Source organism: Triturus cristatus, chromosome 11 (assembly GCF_964204655.1).
Source record: "Triturus cristatus chromosome 11, aTriCri1.1, whole genome shotgun sequence".
NCBI lineage: Eukaryota > Metazoa > Chordata > Amphibia > Caudata > Salamandridae > Triturus > Triturus cristatus.
In genome coordinates, this window is record NC_140594.1 from 410197059 (window position 1) to 410219973 (window position 22915).

The 22915-nt window shown below is 46.4% G+C and overlaps 1 protein-coding gene across 2 annotated transcripts in view; it reads left to right on the forward strand.

Moving 5' to 3' along the window:
• The window catches only part of LOC146784326 (poly(ADP-ribose) glycohydrolase-like), an 868511-nt gene that overhangs the window by 530125 nt on the left and 315471 nt on the right, over positions 1 to 22915 (forward strand). For both annotated transcript variants that reach the window (XM_085636068.1, XM_085636067.1), the window contains exon 7: positions 6042 to 6202. In XM_085636068.1, coding sequence (XP_085492194.1) covers positions 6042 to 6202 — 161 coding nt within the window. The remainder of the gene's footprint in view (positions 1 to 6041; positions 6203 to 22915) is intronic.

Below are 22915 nucleotides of genomic sequence, written 5' to 3' on the forward strand. Positions count from 1 at the left end.
TTGCATTATGAAAGATCCCCATGCCAGGCTCCACATGCGTCCCCTTCAAGAATGTTTAGCGACTCAGTGGAACCAATCACAGGGTCTGCTAACCGATCTAGTGTTGGTAAACGGCCGTACTCATCCCTCTCTGCAGTGGTGTAACACATAAAATGTATCAAAAGAACGGCCCTTTATAGACCCCGTTCCACAGACAGTACTAACAGCGGGCATGTCCCTTCACTGACTGGGGAGTTCATCTTCAGCACTACAGAGTGCAAGGCCTATGGAGCCAATGGCAAAGGTTGCTCCACATCAATCATTTAGAGCTGCTTGCAATCTTTCAAGCTCTCAAGGCATGTCAAACACAGCTGGTTGGCAAAGCTGTCTTAGTCCATACCGACAACATGACAGCCATGTACTACATACAAAAACAGTGGGGTATATACTCTTTCCAACTGTCCCACTTAGCCCAGGACTTTTGGAAGTGGGCCATTCACCACAAAATGTATCTCCTATTAGAACACCTCCCAGGAGTGAATAACCAGATTGCAGACCTCATCAGCAGACAGAGGCAGCAAGTATACAAGTGGGAACTTCAACCTCAGGTTCTCCTCCTATACTTTCAAAGTTGAGGAATCCCTCAGATAGATCTCTTTGCCACAAATCAAAACGTAAAATGCCAAAGCTTCGCCTCCAGGTACCCACACCAGTTATCCAAGGGCAATGCACTATGGATGATATTTGCCTACGCTTTTCTGCCTCTCCCACTCATTCCAGCAGTGGTTCGGAAGCTCAGGCAAACATTCCTCACATTGATTCTAGTAGCTCCCACATGGGCCCGTCAACCATGGTTCACAACCCTGTTGGAGCGCTCTCTGGTCCCGCATCAAAAGCTGCACCTAACACCTAGTCTCCTTACACAGAGCCATGGAGAAATCAGACACCTAGATCCCAAACAACTGAACTTTGCGATCTGGCTCCTGAAATCATAGAGTTTGGTTAACTGAAACTATCACTAGACTGTATGAACATCATCAGGTAGGCCAGAAGACCTACCACTAGAGCCTGTTACGCAGCAAAATGGAAGCATTTTGGTATGTATTGCAATAACAATCACATCAACCATCTTGATGCTTCCACACAAAACATTATCTGTTACACTTGCAGCAGTCAGGATTGGCTTACACCTCCATCTGCCTACATCTTGCTGCAATAGCTGCGTACCTACAAAATAGGCAACATCTATCGCTTTTCAGAGTGCCTTTTAGAACTGGGGGTCTCTATTTAGCTGAGGTAGGTACCTTTTCCCAAATGGGGAACCTTTTTTCTAAGTCAGGGAAAGGAAGGACATCTTCTCAGATAGCCCCTGCTCACCCCCTCGGTAGCTTCTCATGAGCAGCCAGGCTTATCTCCTAGGAAACTGTGTATTTGTAACCACGCTCTCAGTAACCCAGTGATGTCACCACAAATGGACTCCACACGAGTTTTATAAAAACAATTATATGTTTATATAGAAAAGATATACGATGAGACCACACAATAAGAATCCAACATATGCGTATTTGTAATATTTCACCTTGCCGGTTATTAGACCAGCAAGCCCTTGTAGGTTCTTGCAGTATTAATGAGCAATTCTCGATGATCCAATGCAGTCCTAATGCAATGCTATGCAGTTGGTAATGCAAGAATCAGGCACTTCGTTATGTATAATTAGGGCTCCCGGTTTTATGGTATTTTTTTTTTTTGCCATTTCCGTCTGTATTTATCCATTTTTATTTTTTGCTGATTTGATCTGTATTTTTCCATATTTATTTTGGGTTTTGTGGTAAAAGTAAGCTGAAATTAGTATATTTCCACATTTATTTAACCAATAAAGATGCACTCATCCTTGAACATATGCCAGGTTTCAGTGCTGTGAACACCCGCAGAAGATAAATCAGTGCACTTATAGAAAAATATGCACATTTCTGTATCAACTTTGTACATATCAACTGCTGTTAAAGCCTCTTTACTAAAATTATTTTCTTTTTTAACCCCCTTATCTATCAATCCACACATCTATTGGCCTGGCAGTCATGGCAGACAAAATTTAGGATTACTCAAAAAGCAACCCAATTTCCGTTTTTATCCATATTTAAACATAAATACAGACAAGAAAATTAATGTTTTCTGTCTGTATTTATCTGTAAAAATCAGTAAAAACGGAAATCAGGGAGCCTTATGTATAATCAAACAGTTCGTAGTGCAAAAACAATGTAATGCACAATGCAACAATCAGGCAGTTTGTTATGCAAAAATAATGCAATGCGTAATGCAACAATCAGGCAGTTCGTAATGCCAAAATAATGTACTTCGACACCGATCGCGGTGCTCTGGACGGTCTCTATGCCACTCTTACTGACTCGCGGTCAGCTACTGCCAAAATATGCCCCCAACACAGGTATGATGAAAAATAAAGTGCAGCTCCACACTCCGGCACCGGTACTGCCACTCCTCGGCAAGTACGGGCCACAACACAGACTTCAGCAGAGGCACACGCTGCAAAGTGGGGAAAGGCCGAGGGCGTTTCTCTCGTAGCCCGCACCCCGTCCCAGGCGGCGACACACGCATGCTCGCTGAGCGTTACCTGGGCGGTACGATCTCACTTTCCTCTCCTCTACTCGTGGCTTGGGCCTCCTATGCGACTTTGTTGATCTTGGGCAGTGGAACCATGACCCCTGGCGGTGATGGTTTGAGGTCTCTCCTTGGCAAAGGCAGGCTCGGGCCGGCGGCATTGAATTCTCACAGCTCCTCTGGGGATGCCGGTCCAGGCCGTTGGCAATGACGATCGCAGCGCTTCTGGTCACGCTGTCGATCGACACAGAGAACAAGACTGCTCCGGGACACACAGTCACGGGGTAATTTCCCACAAAGGTCTCAGGCTGCAACAGGGCACACGCACACAGTGTCGCTGAGACTCACTTGAGCTCCGGGTGCACACGATCACAGGGCAGTCCTCACGAAGGTCTCAAGCTGCATGAAGCACACGCACACAGCGTCGCTGTGACTCACTTGGACTCTGGGTGCACACGATCACGGGACAATCCCCACGAAGGTCCAAGGCTGCACGAAGCACACGCACACAGCGTCGCTGAGACTCACTTGGATTCCGGGTGCACACGATCATGGGGCAGTTTTTACGAAGGTCTCAGGTTGCAAAAAGCACACGCACACAGCGTTGCTGAGACACACTTGGAAACTTTTATGTTCCTGAGTTTCCACAACAGGGACCCAGCTCTCCTCGGGCCCTTGTGGGCAATTTACTTCAGGACACAGCACACAGCAAAGTCCTTTCAAGCAGGGGGACACAGCACACAGCAAAGTCCCTTAGCCTCTCCTTGGTTAAAGCAGTAAACTGCAGGCCAGCCCCAGAACACACAGCAAGGGTCAGTCCTTTCCTTCAGTCTCTTCAGCTGCTTCCTCTTTGGCAGAGATTCCTCTTGACTACTAAGTAGCTTCAATCCTTTTCAGTCTTGATCAGTCCAACGTTCAGGGGTTTCAGCTCTCCTAGTTATACCCCTAAATGTCTTTGAAGTCTTTGTGTTCAGGGGGCACTGACCCCTGTCCAAACCAGTTCTGGGTGTTTCCCTGCCAGTGGCACCGTGTTCCTATGATAGTGTGGGTCTGGATCCTCAATCACTCAGCAGGAGATGGAGCCATTGTTTTATGGCAGTAGCCCAGGCCTCTTCACCTCCAGGGGCTACTCCTCCCTCCTACACTCAAGATGCAGGTCAGCCTGTTGCTGGCTCACCTCCTCCCCTGGGTCAAGACATTCCCCAGATCATATCACTTTCAAATCCAGACAGTCAACCCACAACCAGGCAGAGACACACAGTTGGCCAGCATTCATTTAGAAGCCCTTGGGGGTGCTATATTTTAGTGTCCTGTATCTCAAAGGTCAGTTGCAGTCAAGATTTTCCATGCATGCAGCACCCATAGGACTGATATTACCACTGGACACCAAGGTTTCAGCAGTTCTGCAATCTATACTTTATACAATTTTTTAGCAAGGACAGGAACAAGAGTTAGAAGAGTTCAGAGGAATTGGCAGCAATTTTAAACAGTGATGCCAAATTTCCCCTTCAAATATTGTTCTCCTAGGACAGCATTAAACGTTTTATGAGTTCTCTTTTAGGGCTACTTGTGTGGGTGGCACAATTAGTGCTGCAGGCCCACTAGTAGCATTTGCATTACCAGCCCTGGCACACATAGTGCACTTTACTAGGGATAGGGAACTTTAGCCAAAAAGGGCCAAGTCCAACAGTGCCCGTAATTAAAGCTTTCCTGGAAGGACTTAAAAGAGTTATACCTCCAAGATTCCCATCCTACCTGCCCCAGTGTGGAATCTTAACATAGTCCTCACAAGAATAATGGGACCACCCTTTGAACCCATGCATAGGTGTGAGCCACAGATTCTCTCTCGGAAAACCACTTTCCTCATTGCAATCACTTCGCTAAGGAGAGTGGGTGAACTACAGGCACTAACCATAGAAGAACCATTTTTCCAACTGCATAGGGATAAAGTGGTTCTGCGCACAAACCCTAAATTTCTACTTAAAGTATTGTCTGCATTTCATATAAATCGGTCGGTAGAATTACCAGTATTCTTCCATCAACCTGATTCTGTTGCAGAAAGCGCTCTACACACCTTAGATGTCAGAAGAAGCACTCTTATACTGCATTGAAAGAACACAATCATTTTGGAAGACCAAACAACTTTTTGTTGCTTTTGTACCACCGCATAAGGGCAATCCTAGCTCCAAATCAGGGTTTGCAAGGTGGATTGTTAAATGTATTTAAACCTGTTATGCAAAAGCAAAGAGAACTTTAACTATGCCACGTAGAACTCATTCCACTCCCAAGATAGGGGCTACTATGGCCTTCTTAGGAAACATTGCCATAGTCGACATTTGCAAAGCTGCAACATGGTCTACACCGCACACATTTACAAAACACTACTGTGTAGATGTATCAGCGAGACAACAAGCTAATGTGGGCCTAGCAGTACTTAAAACACTATTTCAGACAACTCCAACAGCTACAAGTTAGCCACCGCTTTGGGAGATTACTGCTATATAGTCTTTGCAAAGAATTTTATCTACAGCTCACATGACTCGATCGGATAACTTTTCTTACCCAGTAAACATCTGTTCTTGGCATGTCCAGCTGTAGATTCACATGCGCCCACCTGCCTCCCCGGGTACCTGTAGCTGCTGCCATGCTCTCTTTAGTATACATACATATGCATGGACATCTCTATTCTACTCTTTCTAACTCCATTCTCACCCTCTTCGGGAAAACAGTCTAACAATGGAGTCGATGCCCATGCGCACTATCACCGAAAGGAGGAGTCAACTACCTTGTGACTTGAAAAGACTTCTTCGAAGAAAAACAAACTGCAAAGATCCAGACCCAACACTAGATGGCAGGAGCATGTGAATCTACAGCTGTACATGCTAAGAACAGACGTTTACTGGTTAAGTAACCTTATCCATCTGGGAGCAACCCTGATCCACCATCAAATATCGCTCATTCAAAAATCATTATGTAGCTTGTGGATTTCCAAATTGTTGCGTTCATTTGGGGACAACAATGGTAGGCTGGAAAATGCTTGAAAATATGCTTGAAAAGTGCAGCGCAACCTTATTGTGCCATGTAAGGACTTATGTTCACGTACCAGCAGAGTTGGGGGCCTTCACACATGTTTCTCTGTAAATCATGCACATTTAATGCTTTAAGCTTTGTCCTACGGCTGCACTACATTTACTACACACAAATGCTTCATAGTACAACAGTCCATTGCTGTAACCTGGGCCATTAGATTTAATGCATGTTTTGCATATGTATGCTGCATTCAGTGAGATTCTTATATTGTGTCTCCTAGTTTACTTCAACTCTCAAATGTGTACACACACACGCTTCCTACTTACTCACTTTAGTGCACAGCATGGTTCACAGAAGCATCCACATTCCCCTGAACTGTGATTGTATCCTATCTAAACATGTGCCGTGTCTTGCAGCCCATCCCCATGCTGAAGAAGGGGCAGCAGCGGGCCATCACCATGTCTCAACAGCAAGTCGCCTGCCTCTTGTGCAATGCCTTTTTCTGCACCTTCCCTCGCCGCAATGCCACTCAGGGCAACTCTGAGTATGCCACATATCCCAGCATCAACTTCAACAGGTGAGTAAAGGCCTCCTCTTGATGCCAGAACATAGATATGGTTGGGGGCCAGCTCAAAGATTTGTTTAATGCCCTATGAAAGGTGATTTCCCTCACCCCTCCCACACACACTTTCTTGGCACTAAGGGCTATATTTGCTGCCTTAAGTGGCAATCAGTCCTCACAACCACACAGGTAGATAGATAAGTAATCCCACAGTTTTGCCTTGCCCTGGAACCCTTGCTACCTCTGACCTTTTGTCCCAACATCACCCGTTTTAATTGCTCTTATTTAAATATTGTGTGCTGAATCTATATGCTTGACCTGGATTCATGTTCAGCACAAACTTCTCTGGATTCAAACCCGTTTGTGTTTTTATTTTAAGTGATGTCCACTAATGACCATGATGTAGTTTTAGGGTGCTTAGAGTCTTGTCTATTCCACTGGGATACTGGGGATCCATTCACCAGTGGTGACCTAGTTGAGAGACTAATTATGGACCCATCTAAGTCTCATTCTTTTAACGAAGGGCTTGTTTTGTAGTTGGCCAGCATTCATCTTTTAACTGAGGGCATGTTTTTTAGTTGGCCAGCATTCATTTAGAAGCCCTTGGGGGTGCTATATTTTAGTGTCCTGTATCTCAAAGGTCAGTTGCAGTCAAGATTTTCCACGCATGCAGCACCCATGGGACTGATACTACCACTGGACACCAAGGTTTCAGCAGTTCTGCAATCTGAACTTTATACAATTTTTGAAAGGAGAGGAACAAGAGTTAGAAGAGTTCAGAGGAATTGGCAGCAATTTTAAACAGTGATGCCAAATGTTCCCTTTAAATATTGTTCTCCTAGGACAGCAATAAACGTTTTATGAAGGACCTTTTTTGATCAGTGCGCAGAACTGAACTATCAGGGAGTCATAAATTCACTACTTCAAATGCGATTAAATGGAAAGAGTGAGCAAAAAGGGGATCCATCAAGATGTTTTAAAAAAAACATTCAGCAGCAATATGTTGCATTTTCTTTGTTTTCTGTAGTAGTTTCTACTCTAGTTGAGACCAGGGGTCTCTTCAAAATGAGTTTACAGTTCATTCCTGCATCCAGAATAGCTGAAGTCTGTGGGCCTAAGCTGATAAATAACAAGCATTTGCAATGCAATAGGTCTCGCATTTACGCAAGTTTAAGCTATTGGCATTGTAAATGACTGCCTATTAATTTTTTTTTCAAAACATAAAAAATGGCATTGTCATTTACAATGCTAATAGCTTAAACTCATGTGAATGCGAGACGTATTGCATTGCAAATGGTTAAGTTTAAAACTGAGCTTGGCACCGCTTCAAGGACACCGCGCTCGGTTTCTTTTATTTTTTTAACTTTAACACTGAGCGCAGTGTCCTTGAAGCGGGCGCCGCGCTCAGTGCTAAAGTTAATAAAAATATAAAATGAAAATAACCAGGCACGGAGTACATGAAGCGTCGCTGCGTGCAGTTTTAAAGTAAAAAAAAAAAAAAAAACCAGAGCGCGGTGTCCCAGAAGTGGACGCCGCGCTCAACATGAATGTTAAAAATAAATAAATAAATAAATAAATAAATGAAGTGAGTGTGGTGTCCCTAAAGCGGGCTCCCCGCTCATTAATGTAAAAAGCATACAAATTGGAGCGCATAGCACCGCAGGCCCCATTGTCCCCTTCAGTGTCCATTATCAAAATGGTGCTTACCCACCATATAAAGCCCACCGTGTAACAAGCCAAGTAAAAGGTACAGTCCTTATGGGCGTTAACAAATGGAGACAAGGCGGGACTAACAAGCGCATTTTCCCTCATAGCAGAAGAATCGGAGAAAAGAAACGTGCTGAACTTTCCTCATGGAACAGAAGTGTGAAATATAAAGAGACTGCATTATTCCCTAAAGAAAAAGAGCAAGAAGGAGTAGAAAGCAGCTGCAGTAATCCCATTGAGAGCAGCAGGAGTGTGCTGTTGCCTCCACCTATACTAACCTGAAATGCATGAAACGCACACTGCATGCATCTCAAATCCCATGACAGTGCTGACACCGGTCCATATAGCCGTTGCATCTATTCATAAGTACCATATTCTCTTTCGACATTTTACACCCTATTCAAAGAATGCTTTAATACATGGGATTCTGTGATCCCTGTATAAACTCTAGTCTCAAATTTCTTTATAGTTACTGGGATTGTGTAATCCCTGTATAAATGCCAGTCTCCAATTTCTTTATGGTCTGCGACTTGTGATGCACACAGTCACCGATTACAAAGACAAGACATCAGAACTCGACTATTATAAGTTATTTCAGGCAAGTTTTGATGTTGCAATGCCTTGTTGCAATGCCTGCTGCCAGCAGCCACTGTAAAAGGTAGGTGAGATTACGGAGCAACGAAAAAGAATATTGCTTTTCTTTCTTCTGCACTATTTTTTAGCTTCCAGCGACAAGCTGAGAGAACATGTTTATTTTTTGCACCCCTTAGATAGTTAGAGAAAAGCTAGAATCTTTCTGTTTCCAGACATTTGAGCTAGTGTGTCCTTTTTTAAAACTTATTTTTCACTAACTTGTATTGCACTGTTTCTAATATATGTTTGTAACATATAAATAACAGGTTTTTGATGTGTTAACTTAGCACTAGAGGTTTTATTTTTATTCTTCATGTTTGCAAACATGCTCACTCTTTCATATGAAAGAGCTACACATCAAGGTTTTAAGTGGTTTGTGGGAAAGGTGATGGTGTGACCATGTATTATATGGGATAAAGTCCAGCTGGTGTACATGATATACATATTGCAAGTCATTTCAGAATTCTTTAACTTTATAAAGGAACTCGGCCTTCGGCCTTGTTCCTCTATATGTCCATGGAACTCCTCAGTGACTTGCAATATCCTTATGATTTATAACCGTGGCTACTTCATCCCTTATATAATCAGCAAATTCTGATGCACTCAGCTGACGATTGTAATTAAAGGACGTCAGAAGTCAGCTGTAATAACTTACAACAGTTGAGTTCTGACGTCGCAACGCCTGCTGCCAGAGCCAGCTGCCAGGTGAAAGGCAGGTCAGGCCACTGAGCAGCTTTTAAAAGCAATGAAAATGAAACCTTGCTTTTCTTCTTCTGCTCTGTTTTTTTTTCTTATAACTCTATAGTGCCAAGCAAAATTCAGATATTTATGGCAACATGTTTATTTTTTGCACGCCTAGGTAAATTATAGAAAAGTTAGAATCTTTTAGCATGTATCTGCTACACAATATTTTTTTTAACTGGCTTCTATTGAACTGCTTCTAATATCGTTTGTCAACAACTAGTTAACAACTTTCTTTGATATTTTTAATTTTGTGCTAGTGATATTTTTATTATTTATGTTTGCAAATATGGTTTCACTTCCTTATGAAAGAGCTACACAACATGGATTTAAGTGGTTTGTGGCAAAGGTGATGGTGTGACCATGTATTATAAGGGATAAAGTGTAAACAGCCTTTACAACGTGGCTTTAAGCATGTGTGCCGGTTCCATTCTTGCCGAATAATGCTTACCTTACCAACGCATATGCCTTAACCACGCATATGCGGTTAAGGCAGTCGGCGGTCTAGCGGGCGGGGAGAGGAACCAGAAGGATCGCTGCAGGAAGGACCGGGATGCAGCGAGGTAGCTTGGGCAGGGGCTTGGGTCAGGGGTGTGGGGGAGGAGGGGGTAGGTTTTAGGGGAAGGGGACGGTTTTAGGGCTAATGGTGGGGTAGGTTTTAGGGAAGTGGGCCAATTTTTGGGTTCAGGGCAGGGGGGGAAGGTGCAGTTTTCAGGGCAGGGGGCAGTTTTTAGGGTTCAGGGCTGGGGCTTGGGTTTGGATTGTTTTTCTAATGAGGGATTAGGGTTTTAGGCTTCGGGCAGTTGTAGGGGTAGTTTTAAGGACAGTGCGGGGTAAGGCTCAGGGCAGGGGGTCTGGGTCATTTTGTGTAGAGGGCAGGGTTTTAGGTGTCAGGAGGAGGGGAAGGGGTGGTTTTAAAGGCAGGGCGGGGTAGGTTTTAGGCCTTAGGGAAGGCGGGCGAGGTAAGGGGATAGGATCTTAGGGCGGGTAGGGGGATTGGGGAAGTGGGAATCCTTACTACGCATATCTCTTTACCAATCATGCCTTTACCACGTAATTGCGTGGTAAAGAAATGTGTGGTGTAAACACATTCGTGGTTAGGATGTCGTTGTAGAGGCACATGTGGTTCAGCCATGCGTGCCTCTGTCATACAACATGGATAGAGTACCCTCCCCCATACATGATACACCTCTGAGCTCCATAACCTTATAAAGGAACTGAGCCTCGTTCCTCTATATACCCATGGAACTCCTCAGTGACTTGCAATATCCTTATAATGTACGGCAGGAGGTTCCTTATCCTATATATAATATAGTGTAAGAGGTCTGGCCTCTGAGCAAACATAATATTTGGGTTTGGAAGGGCTTAGTAGTGACCATAGGTAAAGGCCTTACGACAAGAGAAGAAAGCTTAAGTGGTTTTGCGTGGTCAGCCTTGCAAAGTGCAGCCCCAGTAAGGTAAAGTGTGAATAAAAGTGACAGGAACCTTACTGTGGTAAGTGAGGAGCTGCTTCAGGTGAATATTGAGCATGTGAGAATCTACTCTTCTTTACTCTATAGGAGGGAAAAGGTCTCATCCCGTTTCTCTGATGTCAAGGGTCACCTTCTATGTACCTCCAGGCTAGTGAACAGTATTTTTCTTTATATACTGTAGGAGTTGGGGGACTCCATGGGATTTCACTTCAATAGGTCTCTCTTATATTACCCTCAGAGAGCTAGGGTACCTGTATATGTTATAGTTTGTGGCGTGCGGGGTCTATTTCTTGTCATACTTTGGAAGATGAGGAATCGGTCTATGAATGTACTGCAGGAGGTGAGTGGACTCTAACTGATAGTTGTGAGTTCACAAGCATTTCACCATTGCATTATAGGAAATGAGAGGTGTGTTGTGGAGACAGGCCCTGGATTTACTATGACGGCAACGGCCTGCCCCTTATTATAATCTGTGGAGTCTGTCCATGATTATACATTTCTGTTGATGAGTGGTTGGTCAGTGATTAAACCTTGGTCTGACACTTTTTATACTGTGGGAAATCAGAGGACCCTCCCTAACAATACTGTAACTGCAAGGTTTTCACTCTATTAAATTGTGAGATTTTAGAAGTATATGTTCGAGGCATGTGTGGCTGTTGATACGCATGCTTAGCATAATCCTGCCATATAGTGTTGGGTTTGGAAGTGTGCAAGTTTTTTTTCTTCGAAGAAAGTGTTCGAGGCATATGAGCTGCAGATTATACACTGTGCATAGATCGCCATCTGGTGTTGGGCCCGGATGTTTGCAGTTTGTTTTTCTTCTTGGACAATGTTTGGAAGTCACGAGTTCGGTGACTCCTCCTTCGGTCCGTACTGCGCATGGGCTTCGGCTCCATCCTCAGATTGTTTTTTTCCGCCATCGGGCTCGGATGTAATACTTCGTGCTCCAGCTTTGAACCTTTCCAGTTCGACCTTCGACGAAAAATCCTCGTCCATCGAGATTCTTCAGACAAAATCATCTTCTTTATCTCTCTCTTCGGCACTTCTTCGATTCCAGGCATCGGCGGCGGCCTTCGGGCTCGGATGTAATACTTCGTGCTCCGGCTTTGAACCTTTCCAGTTCGACCTTCGACGAAAAATCCTCGTCCATCGAGATTCTTCAGACAAAATCATCTTCTTTATCTCTCTTTTCGGCACTTCTTCGATTCCAGGCATCGGCGGCGGCCTTCGGGCCTATCTCGACTCCGGTCTCGGGCGATGGAAAGGACTACCTTTCAGAAGTGCCCGAAATGTGGGTCTAAATTTCCCCACACCTATTTACATCAGGTGTGCAACCTTTGCCTCTCTCCCGAACACGAGGCCCGAGACTGCCCCACCTGCAAGTCTTTTCGATCGAAAAAGACTATTCGGGATCGAAGAGCTCGACGCACCATGGCGCACTCCTCGACCTATGCTCCACCTGACATCTTCGGAGAATACATCGGAGCTTCTGGACAGCAGCACACCGAACAGGAAGACGACCTCGTCAGGGCTTCCGAGGCCGACGACTCCGACGTGGAGGAGATCACACCGGCGCAGAGGGTCGTGAGTACTCTACCCCCTCCCACTCCCGCGCCCACACCGAAAGAGACTCCGGTTACACCTTCGCCTCCGGGCCTAGGCAAAACCAAACATACCGCTTCCATCACCCCACCTTCGGGCCCGGTGAAGAAGCATCATAAGTCTCCCGGCGGCTCGGGCTCGAGCCAGCCTACTAGTGGTGCCGAAAAACGCCCTTCGGCACCGAAGAAAACCACACCAAGCTCCGTTCCAAAGCCATCGGTGTCGAAACCTGGCCTCTCGGTGCCGACCAAACATAAAACCCTCGGCGCTGAAACTCCCGTGCCGAAACCTGCCTCGGCACCGAACAAAAAATCGGAGGCCCCGAAAAAGCATGGCACAGATAAACCAAAGAAGCCGTCGGCCCCGAAAACACGGGCGCCAACAGATCAATCGGTGCCGGAGGAACTATTCACGCCAGATCCTCGACAAAAGACTTTAACAAAGGATCCAAAGACTGGACATTTGACTTTGTCTTCAAAGAAAAGACATTTAGACAAACCAGCTCCTCCTCCACCGCCAAAACGGAAGGACTCTGCCACATCCCCTTTCAGAGTACCCTCCCCACCACCTCCACCTCCTCCACCTCCCTCTCCCCCATCTCCGCCCCCTCCACCTTCTCCACCCTTGCCTCATCGCTCTCCGACCCCGTCTCCAGACCCTGATGACCAAGGGGATCCATACTATGATCCCACAGATGCCCCACAAGACCCCACCCCTCCGGGAGCGCCAGACCCATGGGAGGATTATCATAATCCAGATGTCCCAGATGTACCTCAGGATGATCTTTATCCATCCAGGCCATCTCCACCAGAGGACTCCTTGGGGTTCCAGCACTTGTTACAACGGGCGGCACATTATCATGGGGTGGAGTTACACACTGATCCAGTTGAGGAAGACTTCCTACTTGATACCTTTGACATCGCAGATAAATATACTGCCAAACTACCCATGCTTAAAGGGGTGACCAAACATGCGGCAGAGGTTTTCAAAGACCCAGTCAGGGCTAGGGTCTTAAACCCCAGAATAGAGAAAAAATATAAGGCCGCCTGCCTAAATTAAAGGACCTGAACCCTTAGACTCATTAGTGGTATCCACCGCTAGGAAGCGGTCCAATTCTCAGTCATCGGGTGAGGCTCCACCACCCGATAAGGAGTCCAAGCTCCTAGACGCGTCAGGCAAACGCACTGCCTCGCAAGCTGCCAATATGTGGCATATCGCCAACACGCAAGCGCTGTTGGCAAGATACAACAGAGCGCACTATGATGAGCTGGAGACTATCATGCAACATCTTCCAGACAAATATAAAAATAGGGCTCATGAACTTATACAAGAGGGAAAGACCATTATCAACACCTCTATTAAATGTGCACTTGACGCAGCAGACACAGCTTCCAGGGCTATAAACACCAGTGTTCTGCTTCGCCGCCACGCCTGGCTCAGAATCTCAGGCTTTAAGCCAGAGGTCCAAGCATCTATACTAAACCACCCTTTTGACCAGCAACACTTATTTGGCCCAAAAGTAGACGAAGCCCTGGAAAAAATGAAAAAAGATACAGATACGGCGAAGTCTATGGGAGCATTACAGTCCCACCCTCCTAGACGCTCTTTTCGCCGCTCCTCCTTTCGAGGCACTAGCAGGGGCTACTCTGCCAATAACGCCTCCACATCCTAAAAGTCCCCTCCTCAGACTACCTTCACAAAGGGCTATCAAAGAGGTGGATATAGAGGAAACAATAATAAAGGCAGGGGCAAAACCAACACCGCCCGTTCTGCCACACCGCCCACACACTGACTTTCCCCCGCTCCCCCCAGACCATTCCACTCCAGTCGGGGGCAGACTACAAAACTTATTTCAAACCTGGGAGACCATAACATCAGACAAATGGGTGACCCAAATTATTCGGTCAGGGTACTGTCTCGAACTAACATCCACCCCCCCCAAATATTCCACCCAGGCACCGTACAATGTCGCAAGAACATACCACATTGCTCAAACAAGAGGTAATCTCCCTCCTGCAAAAACAGGCTATAGAGCAGGTCCCCATCAATCAACAACATTTAGGGGTCTACTCTCTGTACTTTCTGATACCAAAAAGAGACGAGACTCTACGACCCATTCTAGACCTCCGGCATCTAAATGCATACATACACTCAGACCATTTTCACATGGTAACTCTCCAACAAGTTCTCCCACTCCTCTGCCAGAACGATCTTCTCACCACACTGGACTTGAAAGACGCATACTTTCATATTCCAATACACCCTTCTCACAGAAAGTACCTCAGATTTGTAGTGGACGGCCAACATTACCAGCTCAAGGTTCTCCCCTTCGGGGTCACAACCGCACCAAGAGTGTTCACCAAATGCCTCGCAGTAGTGGCGGCACACCTCAGAAGACAACACATTCACGTCTTCCCTTACTTGGACGACTGGCTAATAAAAGCCACGTCCTACAACCAATGTGTGCAACATACAAACACTACCATCCAACTACTACACCAGCTAGCATCTTCATAGTGCCTCATGCAAGACTCCACATGCGTCCACTCCAAGAGTGCCTAGCCCGCCAGTGGAACCAGGCCCAGGGGCAACTGACGGATCTGGTGTTGGTGGACGGTCGCACCCATCGCTCTCTGCAGTGGTGGAACACCACAAATCTTTCCAAAGGGCGACCGTTCCTGGACCCGGTTCCTCAGGTAATTCTAACAACGGACGCATCGCTCTCCGTTTGGGGAGCGCATCTATTACACCTCACAGTGCAAGGTATATGGACGCCACAACAAAAGTTACTCCACATAAACCATCTGGAGTTATTGGCGATCTTTCTAGCCCTTAAATCATTTCAGAAACAAGTCTCAGCCAAAGCAGTCCTCATTCGCACAGACAATATGACTGCAATGTACTACATTCAAAAACAGGGGGGGACACACTCTCCACAGCTCTCTCGGTTAGCCCAGAGCATATGGAGATGGGCAATCCCGCGAAAAGTCTTTCTCCTGACACAACACGTCCCAGGGATACAAAACACCATGGCAGATCTGCTCAGCAGACAAACGCAACAAATGCACAAATGGGAACTGCATCCACAAGTTCTTCACCCATTCTTTCACAAGTGGGGGCATCCTCAGATAGACCTCTTCGCCACCCACGAAAACAAAAAATGCCCAAGCTTCGCCGCCAGATACCCACACCCATTGTCCAAAGGCAATGCGATATGGATGAACTGGTCAGGCAAATTTGCATACGCCTTTCCGCCTCTCCCGCTAATTCCATTAGTGGTAAGGAAGCTACAACAGCACTCCCTCACACTCATTCTGGTAGCTCCAACATGGGCCAGGCAGCCGTGGTACACCACACTACTACAGCTCTCAGTGGTACCACACCAAAAATTACACCTGTCCCCATGCCTCCTAACCGAGAACCATGGAGAGATCAGGCACCCGGACCCAGCTCAGCTCAACCTTGCGATCTGGCTCCTGAAATCTTAGAATTTGGATACCTTAACCTTCCCCCTGATTGCAATGCCGCAAAGTGGAAAAGATTTGTTATTTACTGCCGTAACAATACAATCAACCATTTAGATGTATCCATACAGCACATCATATGTTACCTGCTCCATCTACAGAGGTGTAACCTGGCATACACATCCATCCGTTTACACCTAGCAGCAATTGCTGCTTACCTGCAAAACAGACAGCATTTATCACTTTTCAGAGTGCCTGCTATTAAAGCTTTCATGGAAGGCCTTAAAAGAGTAATTCCACCCAGAGCACCACCCTCACCTGTGTGGAATCTAAACGTAGCTCTTACAAGGCTGATGGGACCGCCTTTCGAACCAATGCATAAATGTGAGCTACAGTTCCTTACTTGGAAAACAGCTTTTCTCGTAGCTATCACTTCCCTTAGAAGGGTTAGTGAAATACAAGCGTTCACTATACAAGAACCTTTTCTACAGATACATCACAATAAGGTGATACTTCGCACAAATCCAAAGTTTCTGCCCAAGGTCATTTCCCCCTTCCATCTCAATCAATCGGTGGAATTACCGTTTTTTTTCTCGCAACCTCAATCTGTTGCAGAAAGGGCTCTACATACACTTGATGTTAAAAGGGCTTTACTTTACTATATACAAAGAACGCAATCTTTTAGAAAGACTAAACAGCTGTTTGTCTCGTTCTCTCCACCACATAAAGGCAAACCCATCTCAAAATCAGGGATAGCTAGGTGGATTGTAAAATGCATACAAATTTGCTATCACAAAGCAAAAAGGACATTATCTGTTCCACCTAAAGCCCACTCTACAAGAAAGATAGGGGCTTCTATGGCGTTTCTAGGGAACATACCCTTAGATGACATCTGCAAAGCAGCCACATGGTCAACACCGCACACCTTCACAAAACATTACTGTGTAAATGTGCAAACCAAGCAACAAGCTAGTGTGGGCCAGGCTGTATTAAAGACACTGTTTCAAACCACTGCAACGGATACCGGTGGTCGCCGCTAGGGTTGGGTACTGCTATATAATCTATGCACAGTGTATAATCTGCAGCTCATATGCCTCGAACGGAATATGCTACTTACCAGTATGCATCTGTTCTTGGCATGTAGAGCTGCAGATCTATACACGCCCACCCGCCTCCCCGGCTACCTGTATCCGTTCCAGTCCATCTTATTTAGATGCAACACACATGGGTTTCTTTACGATTATCACTACGCTCCATCTTTTCCCTGCTGGCGAAAAACAATCTGAGGATGGAGCCGAAGCCCATGCGCAGTATGGACCGAAGGAGGAGTCACCGAACTCGTGACTTCCAAACATTGTCCAAGAAGAAAAACAAACTGCAAACATCCGGGCCCAACACCAGATGGCGATCTATGCACAGTGTATAGATCTGCAGCTCTACATGCCAAGAACAGATGCATACTGGTAAGTAGGATATTCCTTTTTGAGGCACAAGGTAGAGTAACTCCTCCTCTAGATGGTAATGCACATGGCCATAGACTCCAATTCTAAAATGTTTTCTTCCGCAGTTTGGTTCAGACGTGTGTTCCTCTGCTCCCGTTTGACACTGCCATGGTTTTCTCTTTTCCATACCATCTTTTTTACCATCTATATTGTTTTCGATCACGGCTTTCTTCCATCTCCCTCGTCCGTTCATTGACATCGACTTCACCGGCGCGACTCAAGTCGGCTGCTGCCCTCGTGGGCCTTTGCCCTTTGTGATGCGATTCATTTCTTCGACGTTCCCTCCACGCCATGTCCAATGGGTGATGGAATGGACGCCGTTCCAATTCTGTCATTGCCACGCCAAGATTCCATGCACTGATCTCCACCAGATGGGTAACTTGTGCCTCTCACCTGAACACGAGGGAGTTACCTGCGAGGCCTGCAAATCCTTTTGATCGAAGAAGACGCTATGTGACCGTCAACTTGACGCTTAGAGATTTCCCACCATAGTGTTGAAGTTACACTAGACCTTTTTAGACCCGAGAACCCTCAAGAGGAGGCACAGGCCCAGGTGCAACTGCTGATGAGGACCTTCTTCCACGTGGATGGATACCGACTGTAGTCTCAGGATTTCACACCAGGTCAATCCGTGAGTACTGTGCCCCCTCCACCCCGAACACAGCAGTCCATCACAAAGTGTTACCCACCTATCCCACAACGACCAAAGACTTTTGTTGGGCTACCACTGCTTTCGGGCCATGGTTGGCACAGACCAGTTGAATCGGACCCAGCTTCAGCTCTGCGCAAAAAAAGCAACATAGCCTCACGCTCTGGACCAGACTCCTCGTTCATTGGAGTCGACCCAACTTTCAGAGCCAAGACTCTTGGCAATAAAACATTGCTCCACCTTGGCACCAAAAATTCCACCTTCGGCACTGAAAATTCCAGCACTGAAAAGTTTGACATCGGAGCAAAGATCCCATGCCTTTGGCAAACATACAGAGCCTGTAGAACCAGTGCTCCAAAGATTGCAGTAGGAGATAGACTCCAGACAAAGACACATTATGATATACATGGACACTGGCTGTATCGTTACCAGACCTCCTCAATCTGGTGCACGCACAACCAACTAAGAGACAATTATCATTTGAGGAAGCTTTGAAAGTTCTACTTCCACCAAAGCAAAGAATGAAGGCGGACAGGGCCACAATCCCAGTGCACATAAGCCCACCACCAATGCCTGCTGAACTCCACACTCAGTTGCCACCGCCTTCACCTATCGAACCTGCGCCATACTCTCCAGAGGGTTCCATACACTCTTTCACAGGAGAGGGAGACACCTTAGAGGTGTTCTTCATCCCACCACAGAAGGGCCCATGGGACTCTTATGATGCAGAACCACTTGCTGATACAGACCCGGATCTGTATCCTGCTAACCCTGTCCTCCAGAGGACACTACTACCTACCACAACCTAATGCAAAGCTGCTGCCTTCCTCAAAGTCCAACTTCATATCTTATTTGAAACTCTCACCTCCAGCCAACGGTCAGCACAATATCTACCAGTGCTGAAAGGCATGCTGCACCACACACCAGACATATTCAATGACCCTGTTAGGTAGCGGGTCATCACACCCAGAGTCAATAAAAAACTAAATAAGTTGTCACTCCGCAACCCAATATATATATAAAGGGACAACTCCCACCCAAATCCTTGGTAGTGGCCATGGCACACTAAAGTGCTAACTCTCAAACATCTGGCGAGTCACACCCACCAGATAAAGAGAGCAAAAAGATCAATGCCTCTGGTAAGAGGGTATCTGCCCAGTTCACCAACCACTGGAGGATCGCTAACTCAACTCTATTGGCCTCCTATCACATTACCACAGGGCTCACTGGGATGAGATGGAGGAACTCCTCCAACAACTCCCAGAGGAGCACCAGAAGCGGGCATACGAGAATGCCTCAGAAAGCATTTCCAACACTACAGTTCACTGACACGTCAGCCAGAGGCGTAAATTCTAGTTTCCTCCTTCAGAGACATACCTGGCTTAGGGTGTCGGGTTTTAAACCAGAGGTACAAAAAATCTCTTGGCTCTCCCCTCGAATGAGGAACACCTATGTGGTCCCCAAGTCGACATCCTGCTACAAAAGGTTAAAAAAAGATAATGGGACGGCTAAAGCCATTGGACCATTGCAGACCACATCGAAGTGTGGCTTCTTTTTGCGCCCCTCTTATCATGGAGGATCTAAGACTAACTCTCCTTAGACCTCCACCTTGTCAGGAACTCACTTCCACACCCCCACACATTGCACATCGCAAACCCAAACTCTCATCACATCAACAGTTGCACAAGAAAGACGTTCAGGCACTCCTAAAAAGAAAAAAAAATGCCTTAGTACCAGTGCAAATACACCAGCAAGGTACAGGAGTCTATTCACTCGACTTCCTTATTCCCAAATAGGACCGGTCCCACAGACCGATCTTGGACCTCAAACTTCAAAACCAATACATTTTCAAATGGTTACTCTTCAAGATGTCATTCTTTTATTGCAACAAGGTGACTTCATGGCTGCACTCAACCGAAAGGACGCCTATTTTCCCATTCAATCAATCAATCAGAGAATTGTGAAGCGCCCTCGACTCCCGTGAGGGTCTCAAGGCGGGGGATGTGCTTCGGGGGGGGGGGGGGAGCGGTTTTAGCAGCTCCATTTAGTCGAAGAGCCAGGTTTTGAGTGTCTTCCTAAAGATGTTCAGGGAGGGGTGAGTTGGATGTCGATCGGAAACGTGTTCCAGGTCTTGGCCGCTATGTGGGAGAATGCTCTTCCACCTGTCCTGGCTTTGCGGATGCGCGGGGTTTCAGCGAGGGCGAGGTTGGCGGATCGGAGGTTTCTCTCAGCTCATTGCCGATACCTCAGGTTTGTAATAGATGGGCAGCATTTCTAATTCAAGGTGCTTCCCTTCAAGGTGACAACCACTCCCAGGGTCTTCATAAAATGTCTTGCAGCAGTAGCTGCTCACCTGTGCAGGCAAAACATATATCTCTTTCCATATCTAGAAGACTGACTAATCAAAAGCGCAACCCCTCAAAAGTGCGTCAAACACACTCAGGCCAGCGTAAACCTACTTAATCCACTAGACTTTACCATCAACACAGTCAAATCCCACCTCCAACCCCTTCAAATGCAACCCTAACTGGGAGCTGTGCTCCACTCACAGTGGGGGATAGCTTAACCCAGTGGCACCAGGATTCAGGCATTTAAGGCGCTCATAACCCTTATCCAGCCTTCTCAGTAGGTTACAGTCAGGACGGTGATGCGTCACCTGGGTATGATGGCTTCATGTGTAGCCATAATACCTCAAGCCAGACTGAACATGTGTCCATTGCAAGAGTGCTTAGCGCACCAATGGACTCATGTGGAGGGCCAATTAGAAGATCTAGTGTTAGTTGGCTGTCAACTTGCCACGATTTGCAGTGGTGGAATACCATCAATCTTTTAATAGGACAACCTTTTGTGGATTCAATTCCGCAGAGGACCATAACAACAGATGCCTCCCTCATGGGATGGGGAGCGCATTCGCAAGACTTAACTGTCCAGGAACACTGGACTTCCAGTCAGAGACTTCTGCATATGAGCCAAGCCCCTCAACTAGTACATCCTCTCAGAACACTTCCGTATAATCCCTCTTCTACAGCAAGGTGACTTTATGACCGTGCTTGATCTAAAGGATGCCTACTTTTATATACCCATCCACCCTGCCCATCTCCGCTAACTACGATATGTAGTAAGGGGTCAGCATTATCAATTCAAAGTGTCACTGTTCAGGGTCACCACTGCCCACTGAGTGTTCACAAAATGCCTTGTTGTTGTGGCTGCACACCTCTGATGGGACGGCATCCATGTATTTCCCTACTTAGATGATTGGCAGATCAAGAGTGCAACCAAGCAGCACTGACTTGTACATTCCCACCTAACTATTTCCCTCCTTCACAAACTGTGCTTCACAATAAACACTGTCAAGTCCCACCTGCAGCCTTTGGAGATTCTGCCCTTTCTAGGAGCTGTACTAAACAGAGTTACAGGCTAGGCTTACCCTAGTCAAGGTAAGTGCAAGCCTTCCAGCAGCTTCTCTCTCTTTTTCAGCCAAATTGACAAGTGACGGTCAGAACAGTTATGTGCCTTCTAGGTATGATTACCTCAGGCATAGCTGTTGTTCCCCATTCCAGCCTTCACATGCACGCTGCTTCTCAACACAATAGTCACAAGCGTAGATTCACTGGAAGAATCAAGTGTTGATACAGGCTAGCACCCATCGCTCTCTGCAGTGGTGGAACAGTAGCAACCTGTTGCAGAACCGACCTTTCATGGACCCTATTCCGCTGGGGACCATCACCTACAGACAAATTGCTCTCTGGGCATGGAGGACATCTTCACCATCTGACAGTCCAGTGCATATGGTCGCCACAGCAGTGGGTCCTCCACATCAACTACTTCGAGTTAGTAGCCATCCAGCTAGCGCTCCAGGCATTCCTCCAGCAAATCCAGCACATGACCGCCATGTATTGCCTCCAAAAACAAGGTGGCACTCACTTACCACAACTGTCAGTGCTAGCATTTAGCAATGGGCTATTCACCATCAAATACACCTCTAGGCATAGTACCTTCCTCTGCAGGATTTGGCAACACGTCCACGAGTGGAAACTCCACCCACAAGTCCTACTCCCACTGATGTGGGAGTACCTGAGATCAACATATCGCTACTGCCCAAAATGCAAAACGCCAAAGCTTCGCCTCCAGGTTTCCACATCCCATCAACAATGCACTGGGGAAGAACTTGTTGGGAGATATTTGGTCACGCTGAACTTTTACATTCATGCCCCTTACAGTTGCTGTCCTGGAAGGTGGCGGTTCCTATTTCTATCACATCCTTACAATGTATTAGTGAGTTGCTGACCCTCACTCGGAACAAGCCTTTTTTTTCAGGTTCACAAAGACAGGATTGTCTTTAGAACCAATCCCAAATTCCTTCCGAATGTGATATTTCCGTTCCATCTCAATCAAACCTTTGACCTTCCAGTGTTCGTCCCACAACCAGACTCTGTAGCAGAGAGGAACCGTCACACTTTGGATGTTAAGCATGCCCTTATATACTGCATCAATAGAATAAAGCCCTTTCGTGAAACTCAGCTGCTAACTGTTGCATTTGATAAACTACACAACGGTTCTGCCCTTTCAAAGGCGGGCATAGCTCGGTGGCTTGTCCAATGCATACAGACTTCTATAATAAACCTAAAAGAAATCTCCTGTCCCTCCCAGGCCTCAGTCCACTCACAAGAAAGAAGCCTCTATGGCGTTCTTAGGTAACATACCCATAGCTTACATCTATAGGGCAGCTACCTGGTGCTTCCACACACTTTCACTAAACACTACTGTGTGGATGTCTAAGCACGCGACCAAGCAAAAGTTGGTCAGGCTGTCTTAAGAGCTCTTTTACAGTCTTCTGCAACCTTCTCCAGCTAACCACTGCTTGTGGGAGAACTGCTTTAAGCTGAAGGCTGAGCATGTGTATCTACAGCCACCCATCCTACAAACAGAATATGCTACCTACCTTGTTAGCCTCTGTT